This window comes from Dermacentor variabilis, chromosome 6 (assembly GCF_050947875.1).
Source record: "Dermacentor variabilis isolate Ectoservices chromosome 6, ASM5094787v1, whole genome shotgun sequence".
Classification (NCBI taxonomy): Eukaryota; Metazoa; Arthropoda; class Arachnida; order Ixodida; family Ixodidae; genus Dermacentor; species Dermacentor variabilis.
Genome location: NC_134573.1, coordinates 170,536,958 through 170,555,068, shown reverse-complemented (window position 1 = coordinate 170,555,068; position 18,111 = coordinate 170,536,958). Strand labels below are relative to the sequence as shown.

The 18,111-nt window shown below is 42.3% G+C and overlaps 1 protein-coding gene across 2 annotated transcripts; it reads right to left on the bottom strand.

Moving 5' to 3' along the window:
* Nucleotides 1-632: 632 nt before the first annotated feature.
* Nucleotides 633-17,869, bottom strand: LOC142585755 (uncharacterized). 2 transcript variants are annotated; one of them, XM_075696740.1, is made up of 8 exons: nt 17,599-17,869; nt 14,681-14,901; nt 12,991-13,141; nt 12,235-12,366; nt 11,824-11,897; nt 10,240-10,346; nt 9,346-9,556; nt 633-8,330 (listed from the first exon to the last, which is right to left on the bottom strand). In XM_075696740.1, the coding sequence occupies exons 1-8, from the start codon at nt 17,802-17,804 to the stop codon at nt 7,879-7,881; spliced, it is 1,554 nt and encodes a 517-aa protein (XP_075552855.1). In that variant the 5' UTR covers nt 17,805-17,869; the 3' UTR covers nt 633-7,878. The 2 variants fall into 2 exon arrangements, with proteins under 2 accessions (XP_075552855.1, XP_075552856.1); XM_075696741.1 differs by lacking the exon at nt 17,599-17,869 and adding an exon at nt 16,529-17,452.
* Between the last annotated feature and the right edge of the window lie 242 nt (nt 17,870-18,111).

Below are 18,111 nucleotides of genomic sequence, written 5' to 3'. Positions count from 1 at the left end.
TTGGTTCAAGCTTAATGGAGCCTACCTTTAGCGTCGAAGTCATGTTTTGAGAATGCAGGGACACAAGATAAGACAGTTCAGCTTGGCAACAATCGCAATAAACTGGTCGTACATACACCTTGCTCTATACTTATCTAAAGTTTTGCGCTGCATGTTCAAGCATTGCCAGGAATAACCTGTGGGTGAGTAACAGCAACTCTCTTGCTTTCTTTTTTTTTTTTTTCATGAAAGGGAGAAAATTGTCATCCAGCCAAAGGTAGCATAAAAGTAACATACTGGTTTCTTGGAAAACTTTGCAGTTCAAGAAAAAAGTTTGCTCTGGTCCGGGGATCGAACCTGGAACCAATACCTTTCTGGAGCAGTCACTCCGAGCTAACCAACAAGCTATATTGCAGAGTGAGGCTAAATTAATGACTCAATGCGGCAAACCAGTTCTGCAGCAAGTGTGTGTGTGGGGGGGGGGGGGGAGGAGTTTTGTGAAAGGATAAAAGTGGCATCCCCTGTAGCATGAAGTTTACAAATGGAATACATCATGTGCAAACTCATTTTTTCATAGAAAGATGCCCTCAGGAGCCCCATTCACCCACCACTTTTTTTCTCCCTCGGCTTCAAGATGCAGACAGGATCTAAAATTCGTAGAGCTTTTCTGGTTTATTTCATCTCGTGTAGGTTTTCTTTTTATAATTCGCTCCAACATCACTCGGTCACATAGAACAACATGCAAACATTAAAAAAAGGCAATCTGTGGATAAGGTGCCCACAGGGCACACCTTTTATGTACATATTGCATCATCAGTTATATCAAGCGTGATGAAACACGCCTTGAAATGACCCTAAGTGCATAGCTACTGTAGTAATTTGGGCAGGATGTCACAGATGCAGTGTGGCAGATAAATGACAGTGTATACCCTACTGCTTCTGCTACAAACTCAAGCTGTTAACACAGCGATTCCAAAGCTCACACAACAAAGCATTTTGAATCCTTGCACTGCAGTTGGCAATTGTAACGATCACATTTTTGTTCGGCAACAACAAATAATTATAAAGGAGCTTCAGTGTGTGTGACTCAGAGCGGCAGCATAGCATTTCTGTAAAAGCTAAGAAATGGCGTGCGTGCGGCAAACCAAAGCCCATGAATCTTGTCACAAACAAACTCCTGCACCTCCATGACAGTTCTTCATGTGAATATAAGGTGCCCATAATAAGCAAGCTTTAGAGGAACTTGTTCATTAACACCTTTGAGCTGCCCAGCAGATGAATGAAGCTGTCTCACAGTGCCAGCACTTTGAGCAGCATCTAATGCCGAGTCATCCACATAAGCAAGAGCACAAGAAGCTAATTTCCACTCTCCCTGCAAGCGTAATGAGATTATCACATGGAACACAACAGCACAGTGTGCAATGTTGATGGCTTGGTATACACAACACTCCATTTACATTTCAGATTATTCTTGCACACGTCATCCTACACTACTGCTCTTTAATGAGACACTAAAGGTAAATATTAGATCTACCTCCAGTTCCACACATTTCTTTTTTCCTTGCACCAGAGGACGACGCCGTCACTAAGAAAGTGAAGACAGTGCGACAAGGGGTCACCTAGCAAAAATGATGATGTGTCATTCACATGTCAGTGTAGGGCAGGAATCCTGCCTTGCTTCAGTTATTCCCATCCTCTTCCATGTACTATTCCCCTCGGCAGGTTAAGAAACCCCACACAAAGGTGCTATGCTCCCACATTGTGAAGTAGCATCAACAAGTTCTGTGGAAAAATTCAATAAAATGCCCAAAACACGCATCGTAAAAAAAAATTTTCAATGTAATGCAGCTATTTGTTGCTATACCTTCAGTGGTGGCATAAATTCTGTCCCTCAAAGACCACTTAAAGTGAAGCATCAAAATAGGCTACACTAGCCATATTACCTCTTTCATATCCCCTTTTCCATTGGTTTTGAGACAATAGCTTATTAGGGCAGAAAGAGGAGACTAACTTTCCGCCAGCATTACATGCCCGATTCCAGTTTCGTAATATTTCGAACCCTAGTAGGCACCGGTGTTTAGTGCAAGAACCTCGAAACAAAGACGCAAGCAAGTGGCCTTTCTTTCATGTCCTCATCTCCTCATCTCAAGCTTTTGTGCTAGGTCCCGGTTTTTGGTCGCACCAAAAAGGCCACCACACAATACTTGCTAAATATGGTGTTTGCCTCGGTTTTTAACTTATTGTCAAATGCGAGTGCAATCCTGCCTCACTGATAAACATCCAACTAGACTCGGCCAGATGCTGGAACAATCCATGGCATTATGGTAAGATGGAGCCAGTGGCACTGCCAGCCATCTTTCACGTCAGTTCAAATGTACCAAGCAGCTCTGCTAAAAAAAGCCACTCAGTTGGCTCTCCAAACATGTAACCTACCAACCCACATTAGCCTAATATTTTCCCCAATGTCCCTTCACAAGGTGTACAGATGCTGAAATATCAACCTTTCAGTTTCCGCTGCTGCTGTGAGTGGTAGATATGTCACTGTTTAAAGACTCGCACACTGCAATGAACATTTTGCACGTATAATCTCAAGAAGTTAATTCTCCACCTTTCTTTGGTTTCGTGAAACTAGAGGTAGCAGTGGCATGTATGGTGTTAATATGCACTCTTTAAAGCGAACTGCTGTCCTGTGCTTCTCCCACAAAGCTGCAGGCACGTTTTCATTTTCCACACACCACAGTTTCGTACCACTTGCAGGAAATGTGGCGGTGCAATTGTTTAACCTAGCAGGTATGATGAATTCAACTACATAGATTTTTCTTCCGTTCTGATTGATACAACTTTGTTATAAAAACTTGTTTATTGGTCTCTGAGGTTCGATAGCGCAGTATGCTTTCCTCACAATTCCTCTATGGACACTAAAAAGAAACACTTAGTCAGTTTAGACAATTAAGCACCCTTTCTAATCTCTATTATTCGTTAAGTTTATGGTAAAAAGGCTGATTACTAGGAGAAAAAATGAACACTAAAGTTCTCTCCACCCCCCCCCCCCCCACTTAGCGGCTAAATTCCAGCACTGGTACATCAGTAACATTGCGATGTTCAATTTATTTTTTCGTACTTGAGCAGGTGCAGCGCAGTAATAGTTTTCGAAACTTGCTAAGGTCAGTCTGTGGCTCCTTTACGATATGATGTAGTTCAACTTTATCAATGAAAAATTAAGTGTGCCCAAGCAGGTACCGTCAAAATTCATGCGGTCACTGCAAGCTGGTGAACGTCAAACCAGCACTGCTACCTGTCTTTTGTTTTCATGTCTTTTTCTGGCTTCTGAGCCTCCACTTGTGAGACCAGTGCTTTTTTTTCTTTTTTAAATTTAGCAGAATAATTTGCAAATGCAGCTGAACTTATTTTTCTATTTGGAGTATTTTGAACATAAAAGCTTGCAAAAATTTTGTTTTATGACATAACTTTGAACAAGTAAATAAGCAATATCAATAATATGCATGCCACTAAATAATATTAAATATGCGACAATTACTATGAAGAATTTTTTTTTATATGTAGAACAGTATAGTTCTCTGCAAATTCAGATACAGATAACAGTCAAATATAGTAGCAATAACGTGCTAACTTCGGCTGGTTGGTATGTCTTCAACGAGTAACAGCACTGGGCAAGACGTGGCTGAGACAGACAAAGCGCCGACTTTCAACCAATATTTTATTGCACACGCAGCAATATGTACAGGAGCTTAAGTAGGCTGGAGGGAGAGGAGAACATATAGTAGGAATACATCGTCAGAAAGATAGCAACGATGGATAATGAGAAAACGGCACAACTAAATGTTTGCCATCATCCACGTGCAAGATACACGAGTTCCTTCGTGAGGAGTGATACCAAAGGCACACTCATGCACGTATCGCCTTGCCTGTCGATGCTAAAGGCCTCGTATATCTCGGGTGTACGCTCGTCACCCTAGTACTTCAGTATTTTGCACTTGTCAAACAATGTACGACAATCACACCAGAAGCTACGCACGGCTAGGTGGCTGCCAACACACCCCTTCATTAAATTTGAATGTTCTCCGAGGCGGTCATTAGTAAAATTGCCAGTTTGGCCGATGTAGCAACGACCGCACGAGAGGGGGATCTCGATGCTACATTGTTGTAGCAATCAACAGTCTTTTTTTGTGTTTCTTATTACAGGTGCGAGGTCCCGTGTCTGCCCTATTCACTTTTTGGAACATACTGGAGAACTTGTTTTTTGCTGAGAAAACAATTCTAATGCCTGTTTTATGCGCTATCTTTTTTGTACGATGAGCCACGCGGTGCAACTAGGGAATGCAAACTTTACTCTTTTTGATTATTGTGTTTGTCACGCCTTGGCTGTTTTAAATCTGCTAAAAGACATTCGGCAATGGTGGACAGCAAATTGTCCAGGTAGCCTGCCATTCACAGTGTGAGCACCTGGGAATTAAGACTGCAGCACATCGTGTGAAGGCACAACCTCAACAAGGCTTCCCCTAGACAACATTTGGCAATAGCATGCTTCACAAGTTTGAAATGCGCCGAGATGTAAGGTAGGAGGCTCTTGTTGGAGCGGAGGGCATACTGCCAGCACGAATGGCCTGATAAAAACAGTTCAAGGTCAAGGAACCTAAGTTTGTTATTATCGAGAAATTCAGTAGTTAGTTCTAGTTTCTTCATGCAGGAACGAAACAGATCAACTCCTAGCAGGCTACATGGAAAATTTGCTGTCCTCCATTGCTGAATGTACTAGAACAGCTAAGGTGTGACACATGCAACAATCAAAAAGAGGAATGTTTGCATGCAAGAACTGCGATCATTCCCTATCAGCCAAACTGGCTGTTGTATTAGTGACCGCCTTAGAGAACATTTAAATTTAATGCAGGGGTGTGTTGGCAGCCACCTAGCCGTGCATTGTTCGAAAAATGCAAAATACTAAGGTGCTATGGTAACCAGTGTGCACCTGAGATATATCAGACCTTTTGCATCGACAAGAAAGGCAATATGCGCATGAGTGTGCCTTTGGTATTGCTCCTCACGAAGTAACTCGCGTATCTTGCACATGGGTAATGGCAACCATTTAGCTGTGTGAGTTTCACATTATCCATCATCGCTAGCTTTCTGAAAATATATTCCAACTATATGTTCTCTCCTTCCTGCCTATTTAAGGGCCTGTCCTGTATATATTGCTATGTGCACGATAAAATATTGGTTGAAAGTCGGCGCTTTGTCTGTCTCAGTCACGTCCCGGTGTTCATCCAGCGCTGTTACTCATTTTCCTCAAATTTAGTAGCATTTTGCACCTAAATGAGGTTTATCACTCCTATACAATGAATATGCAGTGAGGAATTGGCTTCAATAAAGTTATAAAAAGCAGCAAGGCCACTTCAAGCCCTAAAGGATAAGTGGATAAATCTATGTAGTAGTGGCCGTCATTTTGGGACACAAGCACCACATTTCTCTCCAGCAGTAACATCATGAAACTCAATTCAGTGCATATTATAGCAAATTTTGCATACCTCATAATGTTTCGCAATGTGCATTGAGACGGCATGCTTGATCTTCAGTGTAGAAAGCTTGATAAGTCAAGTAACCGAAATAATACACTTTCTGCACTTCCTTCTTTGTCCCTTGTGTTTGGAACTGAATTTTCTTAACCATGAATCCAACATTACAACTAGCCCAATTAGCAGTCTTGATTAACTAAAATAACGCTGTCGAAAGCTTACAAACACATTACTGCAGCACACTGCAAGATTCTGCATGGTAAATACATAATGAATCAGATTTTCATACTGTTTTAAGCAATCTTCAAGGACTGCCGCACTATGTGCCAGAGTTCGTAAGAAGCTGGACTGCAAATCCCAGGGACCAAAGAGTGAAGACGTGATCAAAATACATGAAGTAACTGAATAGTGTTAAAGCACACAACGCTGTCTTTCTTTTTTTCTGTCACACCAGCATTTTTAAAACAACTATAGTGCATTAAAAAAAGTGACTAAGGCCTTTCAACACAAGCACTTGATAGATAAAGATTTAGCTAGTGATCAGTCACAACAGCTTACCAAGAATGGGAACCATCCACTATCACAGTAGGACGTAGTAGTAGGATGCTGACACTGTACATCGCTCAGGGGGCACTGCTCAGCTTAGCTACACTTGCAAAAGCTCTTCACAATTGACTCAGTCATCACATGAGTCATATTCTAGTACTTTTCCCTTTCAATAACACTATGTGTGGCTTTATACACTTTGTAATACTCTGTATACATAGCAATGTCAAAAGAAATTATCTTCGGAATGATATCAACTACTGCTCTACGATATACCTACTTCCTGTGAAATACCTTGGCTTGTATGGCAAACGGTAAAGTGTTCGGCAGTGCGACATCTTCTGGCATGCTGCTTCAAGCTGCTCTTAAAGTTGTTTGTTAAAACCAATCTTAAAGGTTCTTTTTCAAGGTTCTAAAACAAGCCCCCCCCCCCCCCCCCGCCGCCAAGAAAGGACAGTTTGTAAACATAGCGCACTGCAAAAGCAGTGCTCAAAATTTGGGCATGTTTGTGACAAAGTTAAAAGCTTTAAGAGCAACAGAAAGAACAGCTTTTAGCTTCGCAAGAAAAATCTCTTTGCATAGAAGTGGCCATTTCAAGGTACTACCTTCACTCCAAAGATGATTGTTGCAGGCACAAAGAACATACGTATCTAAAAGAAAATACAAATAAATTTCGCAGGTAAAAAACAGCATGCTGGATATGTAGCGTTCACTCACCCAACACTCACCTCAATTCGTCAGAACAGTAGTAGAACAAAAATCTGCTAAAAACAAATCCTAATGCCCAGAGAGCTGTGGTTGAATATGCACCTTAATGAAGAAGCGTTCTCCAATCTAAGATTGTGTGTTGAGGAATCACAACTTCATCTATTTGTGGCCGCAACTCTCAACCAAAAGCCTCGTTTGTTAATCAGCACCTCACAATCCCGATGTACTGAGCTATATTATTTTCACGAAACAAGTGACTACGTAAAAAATTAATCTAAGCCATCAGCACTATAAAAGAACTCGGTCACAAGTCTAGAATCAATAACAAGAAATGTTAATAAAGGCGCTATCTATTGTTAAAAAAACTTATTTGAGCAGAAGTCATAAGTTCATTCCCTGTCATGAGCACGTTGAGCACACAGCACATTTCTTCCAGTAAGTCAGTGCTCAATCAGTGAATGCTCTGAACTGGTTCCAACTGTGCCAATTAAACAGATGAAGGGGGGCCCACACTGTTTTAGCCAAGACAAGACAGTTATGTGCAGTCTTTGCTAGGAGAAAGTACAAAGCCTGCAGGTCGCTAATCCACACCCTACCAATGCAGCTGGCTTTCACTTCCCAGTGCGCCCTTTACCTAAGAGGTGCCTGCTGAGAGTAAGTGCTGCTGCTCACTAACAATTATGTCTTTTAAAATGTACATGCCCTAAACAGGGGTGGGCAGGAAATGATCAACCATAGGATGGGACCATTCTATCACTTATACCACAAGGTACTTGCGGTACCTGCAACATGCTGCAGGTACTTGCCTCGGCTTCCACAAAGAAGGCACCAGAACAAAGCAGTTATACATTTGTTGGGGAGAGCAATCAACGCTAGCATTAGGCCCAAAAAAACCTCTGAAATATTACCCTTGCCCTACTTTGAAACAATCACTGCTGAATGAAAATTGGCAGGATGCCAGTCAACTGAACTGGTGCTGTACAGCCAGGAAACCCTACTAGCTCCTTTAAGGCAAGGCAAGAAATCCTGCAAACATGTTCACTGTCAGCACTAGATTTAAGATTTTTGTCTTTTTAAGTCTCGGAACCTGAAGCACAAACGAAAAAAGCCGGTGTTATAAGCAGCAAGCCCGATGGCCCGCACGTTCTGTCAAACCGTCAGCAGCAGCTCTTGGTACACCTACACCATTTTGACCTTGAGTGTTGGCGAGAATGTCCGGGGAACAGCAGACACTGACCACTTTGCTGGGGCAATTTTTGCAGTTCCCATTTTCGCATTCCTGTTTGTCAGGGCAGTTGCATATGTCCGCCTCTGATGCCGAGATGCCCAAGATGTCCAGATCATCTACGTGAACAGTTGCCGGCAACACAGTGGGCACCACCGTAGGCATCACGACTTCCACATCTGGCACCAAGTCATCTACCGTCACTGTTGCTTCTGGCTTGCCAACTTGCGTCGCCAAGTCAACAGTAAGTGTCCGCGGCAGCAGCACTTGTGCAACCTTAGGCGATGCATCACTCTGTCCGGAACCACTACTCACAATGTCCAGGGGTATCATGGCATAGGCTGCACGGAGGTGAAAAAAAAAGAGAATACAATCAGCTTCTGCACAGGGGTGACTGTACTTCCCACCAAGTGAACTTCTTTCTGGCAGAATTCTGCAGCTGAATAAGCAAGCAAAGGACAGAGAGAGACGAGTTGCCAAGAGTTAGAGTTGCAGGATTCCAGACTAGCCCACTTGTTCAAAGATTGAAAGGCAAAGTTCTGAAAAATCCATGCCTTGCCCCCATCATCCCTATTTTGTCTGAACAATCATACTTGAGGTGCATTCAGCCGTAAGCACCAGATTTCCGTCTAGTATAAATATTAATTCAGCTTTATAGCTCCAGAGCCTCCAGGCAAATCAGTACACTCTACATGAATATGAAAGCGAACACAATGTGCCTTCAAACAGTGATTCCTGCAAATGTGCAAGCCATAACCTCAGTCACTGGAACTTGCTGCACTGTTCAAATTGAAGAATCCTCCCAAAGGACTTTAATTTCAGTGCAGGAATAGAAAAATTCCAGCAGAGCCCATCTACAATGATTGTCTAAGTTATGCGAGAGCATTTACACGACACACTCACATGCACGCACATATGTGTGCATGCACGCACACAAACACACACACTATTTAAACTCCATTACTTCATTGTTCACTTCATCTATTGTGCACAAGACAGCTATCATGAGACGGAGTGTGGTGAAGTGTAATGCGTACAATTTCGCGCCCACTGCCAGCTGTTAGCGTTGTGCCAAGGTCGGTACTCGCCTATCATGGCACTCCCCAGGCCCGAGTTCAATTTCTTGCTTTTTCTTTTTTTACGTGAGCATTGTTTTGAGGCTAGACAGATACCTAGCCAGCCAGACTAAACTGAGTGTGGGTCAGCAAATAATGCTCTTGAATTAAAATTACTGACATTAAGCACAAATCTGGTGTGCCCTTTCACACCCTTACATTATTGCATTCCTGATTGCACAGAGTTAAAGCTGTGCTACGTAGCCCCATGCAGCGTGTGAGAAATGGCCACAGTGATTACCTCGAAGAGCAGAGCTGCTGCCGTCCACTTCCTGAATGGGAACGCTGACTAGTCCGCCGTTGCCAGGACTTGGCTCGGCTGCTGTTGTGCCCACCATGGTGTTGAGAATCATATGGGCCGTACTATCGTCCACCTCACAGTCCGTGGTCCCCTCTAAGGGGTCATCGATGTCGACGTCCACGCCGTCCAAGTGAAACGTCACCACCTGACCCTGCAGGCCCCAAAATATTGCGACAGGGAAGCAACTGTGGCAACACCATTCACCAGTTTGCGCAGTGCTAAGAAAATTGAAAAAGAAAATGGTAGCAAAATTGCTTCAAATAAAAACCCTATACCTCTAGACTGATAGGTTACTTAATAAATCCATGTCTGCATTTATATTGAGAAAAATGAATGCTGCCCCCCTCCCCACCTGTTAGCAGAAAAAATGAAAGCCAAACATCTTTTGGTACTTTGCTACCAAATAATGGTGTTCATGATGACAATGTGGCAATGGCGTTAGTCACAAGGTTTTTCAATCTGATTTAGATACTCCTTTTCGTGCACAAAAACCCTCAAAGGTTGCCATACTAAGCTTTCATTCATCTTCAAACACAATAGTCCTGTTTTCAATACAGTCCTGTTTTTCAGAACAAATGCAAGCATTTTCAGCCCGGCCTTCCTGAAACCAATGGGTCCACAGGGAACTGGTGAGGAAATTTGAATGTCATGTTGACAGTTATCTTTAGTATTCATGTTCTTTCTAGCTTACCCAGCCTCTACACATGGTGAGACAGATCTGCTTGATATTCTAAAAGCATAGAGATATGTACTATAATGCTTAATACTCATCTCTACTGTTGCTAGAGCATACTGCATGGAGAATATTGCTGAACAGACAAGAAGATTACGGACCTCATCACCCTGTATCCGGTCATGCCTTGCAACGTGAGTCTTGAGGCTGTACTGCGTCGTGAATGTTTTCAAACAGCCATCCTGCGTGCAGAGATAGGGCTTCTCCCCTGAGGAGCCAATGCATAAATTAAGTTTCTCACTCACTACACTGCCTGATTTACCAAATGTTAGCATGAACAAACTATAATGTAACTGCCACACTGACAAAGACAATGTCACACATGTAGCTAGTAGAAATTGTCACGCTAGCTTGTGATCTGTAATGCACTGATTAATTTCCTATGTGACAGTGGTGCAAATGAACATACCGCCAATTTGCATTATTTCTTAGGTACCAATTCGTAGGCACCACATACTTTGTTTTTCATTTGGCAGAATTATAAATGAACCAAAGTAGAACAGGGTATGTTCCAAAGCAGTTATGGCTCGTAGCGACACTGATCAACATGCCCAGCAGCATGAATGCCAATCATGCAAGCATTTCCATGAGTGAACTATATTCACGTCGCATGACCTATATTCATGTCACATGACAACTTTCAGTTTAGCCATTTTCGGCCACATTGCTCTGCCCCAGAAACCCAAGAAGTTTTAGTTAACTAAAGCCAACAAATTCTCCAACTTAAGGAGCCTCAACATGCATTTAAATCGTATCAGGCCAACTAAAATTTTTAATCTGTTTGAAAGAACCTGAACTTTGAATTACCCAAGTTTGAGTTATTTAATGTTTACTCTACTTTTGTTCTTTTTGTTAAAACTGTGCAGCTCCGTGTCGTCCTTTATGAGAAAGTGAGGAGCAGAAGTGAGAAGCATCCACCATCAGTCTATGACACTGAAGGGCTTGAGCAAGTCTAGGAAAAGTAAGCATTTTCTTGGGAACCTCATAGCTGGACATGTATTTTCTTGTACATGCACATAAAGCTCAGAAGAAACAGCAGTCTGACTGAGCAATGCCAAGTGAGACGACAGACCTTACGAGTGTTTATGAAACTGAAGATTTGCCATTGGAGCCAAACAAGTGCAATGAAGTTCAAGTTAAACAACAAGAGAAACTTTGAATTTTCCTGAATGCAACGTGAAGCTACAGAGAACATTCATATGGGCTCCTTGTAATGAAAATCTGCTCAGTTGGCATCACAAAGAAAAATTATTCAGCAACTTGATACACTTAGACACTGACTAGCCAAATGGTCAAGGCTCACTTAATTGATGATAATTAAGCTATACTCATTTAGTTCATCAACTTGAACTATACAGCTGTCTTATATGCTTAGGAAAAAATGTGATGAATGCATTCCTTAGCCATACCTCAACAGCGATGAGCTAAAAGTGATATGGCAGGCCTGTATTCTTTTTGTTGGGAGTGTGTACTACCTGTTCATTTCTGGTCATCAACGCTAAAACAAATGATTTGTCGCATGACGGGTCAAAGGTCGGAGTGGTTTACTTGTGACCTCTACAGGTTACCTCTTTTGCTGTTGCAGCAGTGTCATAACAAAGCAACAAAGAGCAACAAAGCTGGAAAGTTCAGCAGGCACCAATATGTTGAAATGCACAAAAGAATCTTACAAAATGTGAGCTTACCTGTGTGGGTCCTTATGTGGGTTTTCAAGTGATGACTAGCGGCAAATGACTTCCCACACCCATCTGCGTCACACCTTGGGAAGAAGTAAAGAGCACAGCTGTTACATGCTATGCTTGAGACACAGAACACACACATACATGCCAACCTACATGCACACATGCGTCTCTACTGTTTGCACAAAGCCACAGTTATGCCACAATGGCTGCAGCACAACCAATTGTCACTTCACCAGAGCATAATAATTAACAAATATAATTTGAACTGTACCTTATACAACTTCAGCTTAATTAAACGTCAGATAATTTATAAAGAAATCTCTCATCACAAGGAGTTTGAAGCTATGTGGGTGGATGACATGCGTCAAAGGTCCAAGCTCCCGTGTGACAAAGAGAAGTGGCACGAACAATCACCTGTAAGGCTTTTCACCAGTGTGAGTACGAGTGTGCTTCTTGAGGTCGCTCAGGGTGGTGAAGATTTTCACGCAGCCGTCTTGGCCACAGTTGAACGTCTCTCCTGTGTGGATTCGCTGGTGGGCCTTCAGCCTATCACAGAAGAAAAAAGCATTGTTATAGTTGCTGAGAAATGTTGCACCCTGTTGATGATCACAATGACTAGGCTTCTGAGCTGGTGCCAATATCTACCACCACCAGAAGTGAGCTGGTATTGTCTAGCCATGACCAGCTCAGCTAATTTGGAAATTACAGTTGGGAAACTAAACAGTTGGGAATTTGAAAAAAAAAAATTCTAGAACTTGTATGGAATATGCTTTTACACCTCTCAGAACGCGCAAGCAGTGGCAGATAAAAAATTGGCATCACTGGCTCCAGCAGCGGTACAGGTGTTGCATCACAAGGTTGCAGGTTTGATTCCCGGCCAATGAAGCAACCCCAGTTAGGGAGTGCAAAAATGTTTGTATGTTCAGATGCGTTAAGCATTCTCCGTATGACGAAATCCTGTGGAGCCCTCCACCTGTATGTCATATAAAAGTAAGCTACTGTCATTTGTATTCCTCAGTCTGCTTTCTCATGTGCACAATGTTGTCCAAAGGATTCACTCTGCATTTTAAAATGAAAGTACAGCTTGCTAATCACTTTGTAAACTGCTAACAGACCAACTCAAAACATAATCAGAAGAATAAGAAAATAAAGAGGGTGCCATAGCCTCACCTGTAGAGAGTGTTGAAGGTCTTTTCACAGCCTGAGATGTGGCATTCGTACGGTCGTTCATTCGTGTGTACCCGGAAGTGGATCTTGAGGCTATACGAGGTGAGAAAAGCCTTGCCACAGCCCTCTTGCGCGCACACGAAGGTGTACTCGCCTGCCAGGGAGACGCCAATGCGTTACGCACACAATAAAAATTTTCGGCTCCGTACTCTGAACTACATCTGTCTTTTGGCAACTTCAGAGACAGTAAATGAAACAACTCCCAAAGCTGTGCTCAAAATGACCTCATTCAAGTGCAGGAACACAAATGTGCCAACTCATGCTATGTGAAGATCATGGAGTAAGCAAAGCTACTGAAAATGGAGGAGCCTCACATGCAAGAATACTAATGACATGGCCATTAGTGAGCATCATTTCCTGCAGCCACCAATTTTACGTCCCACAGACAAAAAGCAATAAAAGCGGCCATCGGATATGTATACAACCAATGGGCGATGTGCAATTTTGCCCACTGAGCAAAACACCCTTCCTCTAATGAACAGCTCATTGTCAATAAATATTATAGTTTCCATCACATCATGCACAATCCATGGACCAGGCACAAGAACACCGCTTATTTTGAACACTGCATAAAACTTACGAGTTAAAAAGTAATAAAAGCAATGCTAGATGCTCTCATGTACTGTACATCTTCCCTAAAATGTCTTCAGAATGTGCAATGCACAAGAAGACACACATACGTTGTGGCCCAAGCACAAATCCTGCAACTTTTGGTGCAGTGTACACATGAGTGTGGGGCTGGCACACAGAAGCTTCATTTACAGAATGCATGATGGCAACAGTACTTGTAAGGACTCACAGGACAAGAAAGACCTGACAAGGACCAAGCATTTTACTCAAAGCATAAAACTACTGTACATCTACTGCATGAAAAATTGTGCAGTGGCAATAACTACGTATTCAGACTTCCTCATTTCCGTTCACAAGTTTGCTGAGATGTGCACCTTCCTTTCAAATTAACCCTATGCAGAACACTTCAAAATGTTCCCTGTTAGTTTGCATTGCAAGAAGCTTGTTTTGTGAAACAGGTGTGCAATAGGACTGTGACAATTGATTTGTGAGGTTCTCCTTCACACCAATGCAATCCATCAGACCTTCATCGCTGACGCACAATTTTATATCCAGTAGATGTATGACTGGTTTCATTTTTTCAGTAAAACATCAGCTGAAGTCACTGCTTGTCGTTTTCACTGCATATTCTTTTTGGCAATGTTAACATTATGCATTCTGTAAATCAACAGTAACTAGCTTACTTGTCTACTTTTTCAGGCTTCATGCTTTGATTGTGAAACTTTCTGCAGTACATACGTTCTGAAAACTTTTCTGGTCATGTGTACATTACAATATGTATTCAACAGGCATGTACAGTCAACCACGAAAGTTTACAGACCACAGGATCTCGGGAAATGTTAAATTTCCAAGCAGCCTGTAACAGTAGTCAGTAAAACTGAATATCACAATGTTGTTCATGTGCACTAGTAGAGGTTGTAAACACGAATACCAGACTGCATTGTGTGGCTGCCCAGATATTTAGCTTTTTCTCAAATCTCGTCTTCCGTAAAATTTTGCGATTGACTGCATCTAACATCATAAGACCAGAATAAGAGCTGATCAGTAGCAAGCAAGAACCTACCAGTGTGAGTCTTCTGGTGTGTTTTAAGGTTGCCTGCCGTACTGTAGGTGCGCTTACAGCCCTCATAGTTGCACCGAAAGCGCTTTATCTCACGTTTTCGAGTCTCTTGGTTCAGGCTCTGAATAGTCAGTGTGGCGTGGGTTGGGTTTTTTGGCATCGGGCTGTTGCCTGGATTGATCTGCATGCAGATCTGGTCAGCCGATATGGTGTGCTGAATATACCTGCAAACCAGCCAGACACGCAAGATAAGATAAAGGGAAACCTTCGTGATTGAAGGAACCAAATGCCTGAATGCACTTTTCCTGCACTGCAATAATACAGAAACATGTGCCTACAATTCTCTACTGCTGCCGACAGGTTGTCATTCAGTACATGCAGACATGAAGTATTTTTCCATTTATACTAAGGTTTTTATTGTGGTAACAAAGTTGTCCAAGCTGCTGATTAATGCGTGCACTGATTGAAGTGCCTTCACAAGAACAACGGGACTTGTGAGCAAGCAATACCATAGTGTTCTTGTTTAAAAACATGGTCATTTAATAAGCCATATTACAAACCTTTTCTGGAAATTCTTTACAAATGCACAGTGTCAGAACGAAACAATGGCTTGAGATTTTTTCATATTTTTTTTCACAGTGATTGAATAACATATTTTCAATGTTTAGTGAATGTGCACCTGTTTACCTTAATGATAAAATGTCAATAGTAATATTAAATGCAACATAATCCACATGTTACTATGCAGATGACAATCTCACCCTTCCATACTGAGCAATAAATGCCACAAAATAACAGGTGGGACAAAAGTTGTTGAAGTTTCTTGGCAAGCGCTGTAGGCTACAAACATAAATGCAACTATAAACTGATGACTTTCCCTACCACACAGCTCACAGCTGTATATTCCCATATGTTTTCACTCTATAAATCACCAGCTGCTGTCACCGTCGAAACCTTTTCTTTAAGGCAACTTGCGACTTTATCCAGGTGCTTACACCTTCACATATTAGAAATTATGTTGTTCAGACATGATTATTTGTCAAAATGTACAAGTGCTCTCCTACAATGCACATATTATGCTTAACAAAAACATGCAATTTAATTGCTATCAGGCCTCCCACTGCCTATAAGGTGTGAGTTTTACTTACTGTGAATTTTACTAATATTAGATAAACGTCTAATTGAAAAAAAGTTTTGCAGTGATAAATTTCGTGTGTCACCAGACAGTGTGGGTGCACAGGTAAGCAGAGAAGACAAGTTTAAAACACTACGGTAAAGAACACAAGTTTCATAATACAGAAAAAGAACTTGATAGACACTAACTGCTAAAATCAGGTTTGTAAGTATGTGTAGAATATCTTCAACAGTGCACTGGCACATGCATAAAATTGTTATGTCTTCGGCAGATAGCACCCAACACAAGTTTTGCAAACATGCTTGCAAACATTTGTGAAAACGGTTCTGTAGGGCAGTTTGCAATCTTGGAAGAGGAAGGCCGAGCTACATAAGTATACCTATATAAGTATAGCTATGCCCCTCGGTTAAACCCCTTTCTTCTCGTTCATAAGTATACCTATGTAGCTTGACCATCCTTTTCCAAAATTGCAATCTAGCAATATCGTGCAAGTGATTCTATATAGAGAGAGACAGCAATTTTATTACATCAGATTAGCAAAGGGGAAAGGTTTTGTAATGCAAAGTGGCTTATGATCATATAAATGTGGCATTATCAGTGTACAGATGAAGGAGTATTTGATGAAGCCATGGTAAGGCAAACACACCACACATTAATGAGACCTGATGTGCACGTTTTCACTGCTGGAACAGCACAAAATGTGAACAATTACTTACTGCGCCTACTCATCAAGCGAGATGCCCTAGTGAAACCTACATCGTTACGGCAAACCTGTGTACCCCAGTGCTTTCAACAAGACTTTGAAGCAGCGAGACACCTTTGTCAAACATGCAGCAAATGGCGAATTGAACATTCTATTGTTGGATAGGGGACAACAAAATTACAGCAAGAAACTAAACGGGCATTGTAGTTTCAACAGTAATCAAGCCGAATGAAATCTGATCTAGGAGCGCATATTTCGGCGTCCTAACGCTTCTGTCAAATCCTTTTGCGTCCAACTTCATTGTGGTGCTGGAACTATTTTCACTTTCCTCAGACGCGGGTAAAAATGCACTGACGAAGGCCGCCTGTTGCATAACCAGGCGCACTGCCAAGTCGTTTTTCAAACAAGCGGGGGTGACGGGACTGCAAGACAGCTGATCGCACTGAACTACAATATCTGTATTCAAAACATCTCGGATCATAAACGTTTTCTATAAAATTCCACAGGTTCAAGGACGAATGCGCATTCCGCTCTTGGCGTATGACGTCGCGTCGTACTTGCTAAGCGGTATCGGCTTTCGTTTCGTAGCGGCAAGTCAGAACGCAAAGGAAAAAAAAAAAAGGTCACATTCGTCCTGCGCGGAACAATCGTCCGCCACAGTAATCAAGTTTCGCGGTCTGGTTTCTTGGCGGCAACCACTACGTTCCTGAGATTAGCCTTCCAAATGGGCAAAACCGAGACGAATGCATTACCGCCAGACAAATGCCGGGACATTCAAGCGGTTCGACCGATGGCCGGGTTATCGTGTTCGAGAAGCGCGCTGCAGCTGCTTATTTGAGTTTGTTGTGTGGCATATCTCTAGACGTGACGTGACGCCCAGGAAGAAAATAAGTGCAGGCCGAAATCACTCGAGGAAAACACAACTTTCGAGAGCGATGATAACCATGTTAGGGTAAAAACACTCGCCAACTTCCAAGAGGAAAGTTACCACAGAAGCAATACTCCGTTCATCAATGCCCTGGGCCATCACGTGCACTTTGACATCGTCACAGGGTAGAGCATTAGCTTAGATTCAAGGCTCACCCCGCATTTTCGTTTTCGTGGTCTTCTTCACCAAAGATACCCAGGTCCTCGGCAGCGTTCTGGCCGTCGTTGGAGTCATCGAAAATGCCGTCTTTTGTAGAGAATATCTGTTGACCGAAAGTAGTATTGTCTAGGCTGTCGTATAGATACTCGTTGAAGCCCACAGTCCTAGCTGTGGGACCCGACGACGACGTATCATCTTCCATTTTTTGGCAGATAGCCCCCACTTCGCGAACACCGATGAGCACAAGCGGACATGAAGGTTTCTTCAGTAGAGATTCGCTAAAAATACACCACCACCACCAGCTTCGCGATCGGCGCGGCCTCTAGCAGCCTAAAATTAGTTTTTGTTTCGTTTTCTAAGAAACCGAAATCTAAAGCTTTCAAATTGTACAAAGAGCACAGATTTATTGAGCAGCATGAATATTTACAGCGCCGAATACAATTTGCGTATAAGCAGCGACGTTCGACCTCAATAATCGCCAACAGCGCCCTTCTTATTCCTTCTCCAAA

Coding starts and splice junctions, on each gene's coding strand:
- LOC142585755 (XM_075696740.1), bottom strand. CDS start 17,804: ATGGAAGATGATACGTCGTCGTCGGGTCCCACAGCTAGGACTGTGGGC. Junction 13,142..14,680: donor ACACCAGAAGACTCACACTG/GTAGGTTCTTGC, acceptor TCTCCCTGGCAG/GCGAGTACACCTTCGTGTGC. Junction 12,367..12,990: donor ACCTTCAACACTCTCTACAG/GTGAGGCTATGG, acceptor CTTCTGTGATAG/GCTGAAGGCCCACCAGCGAA.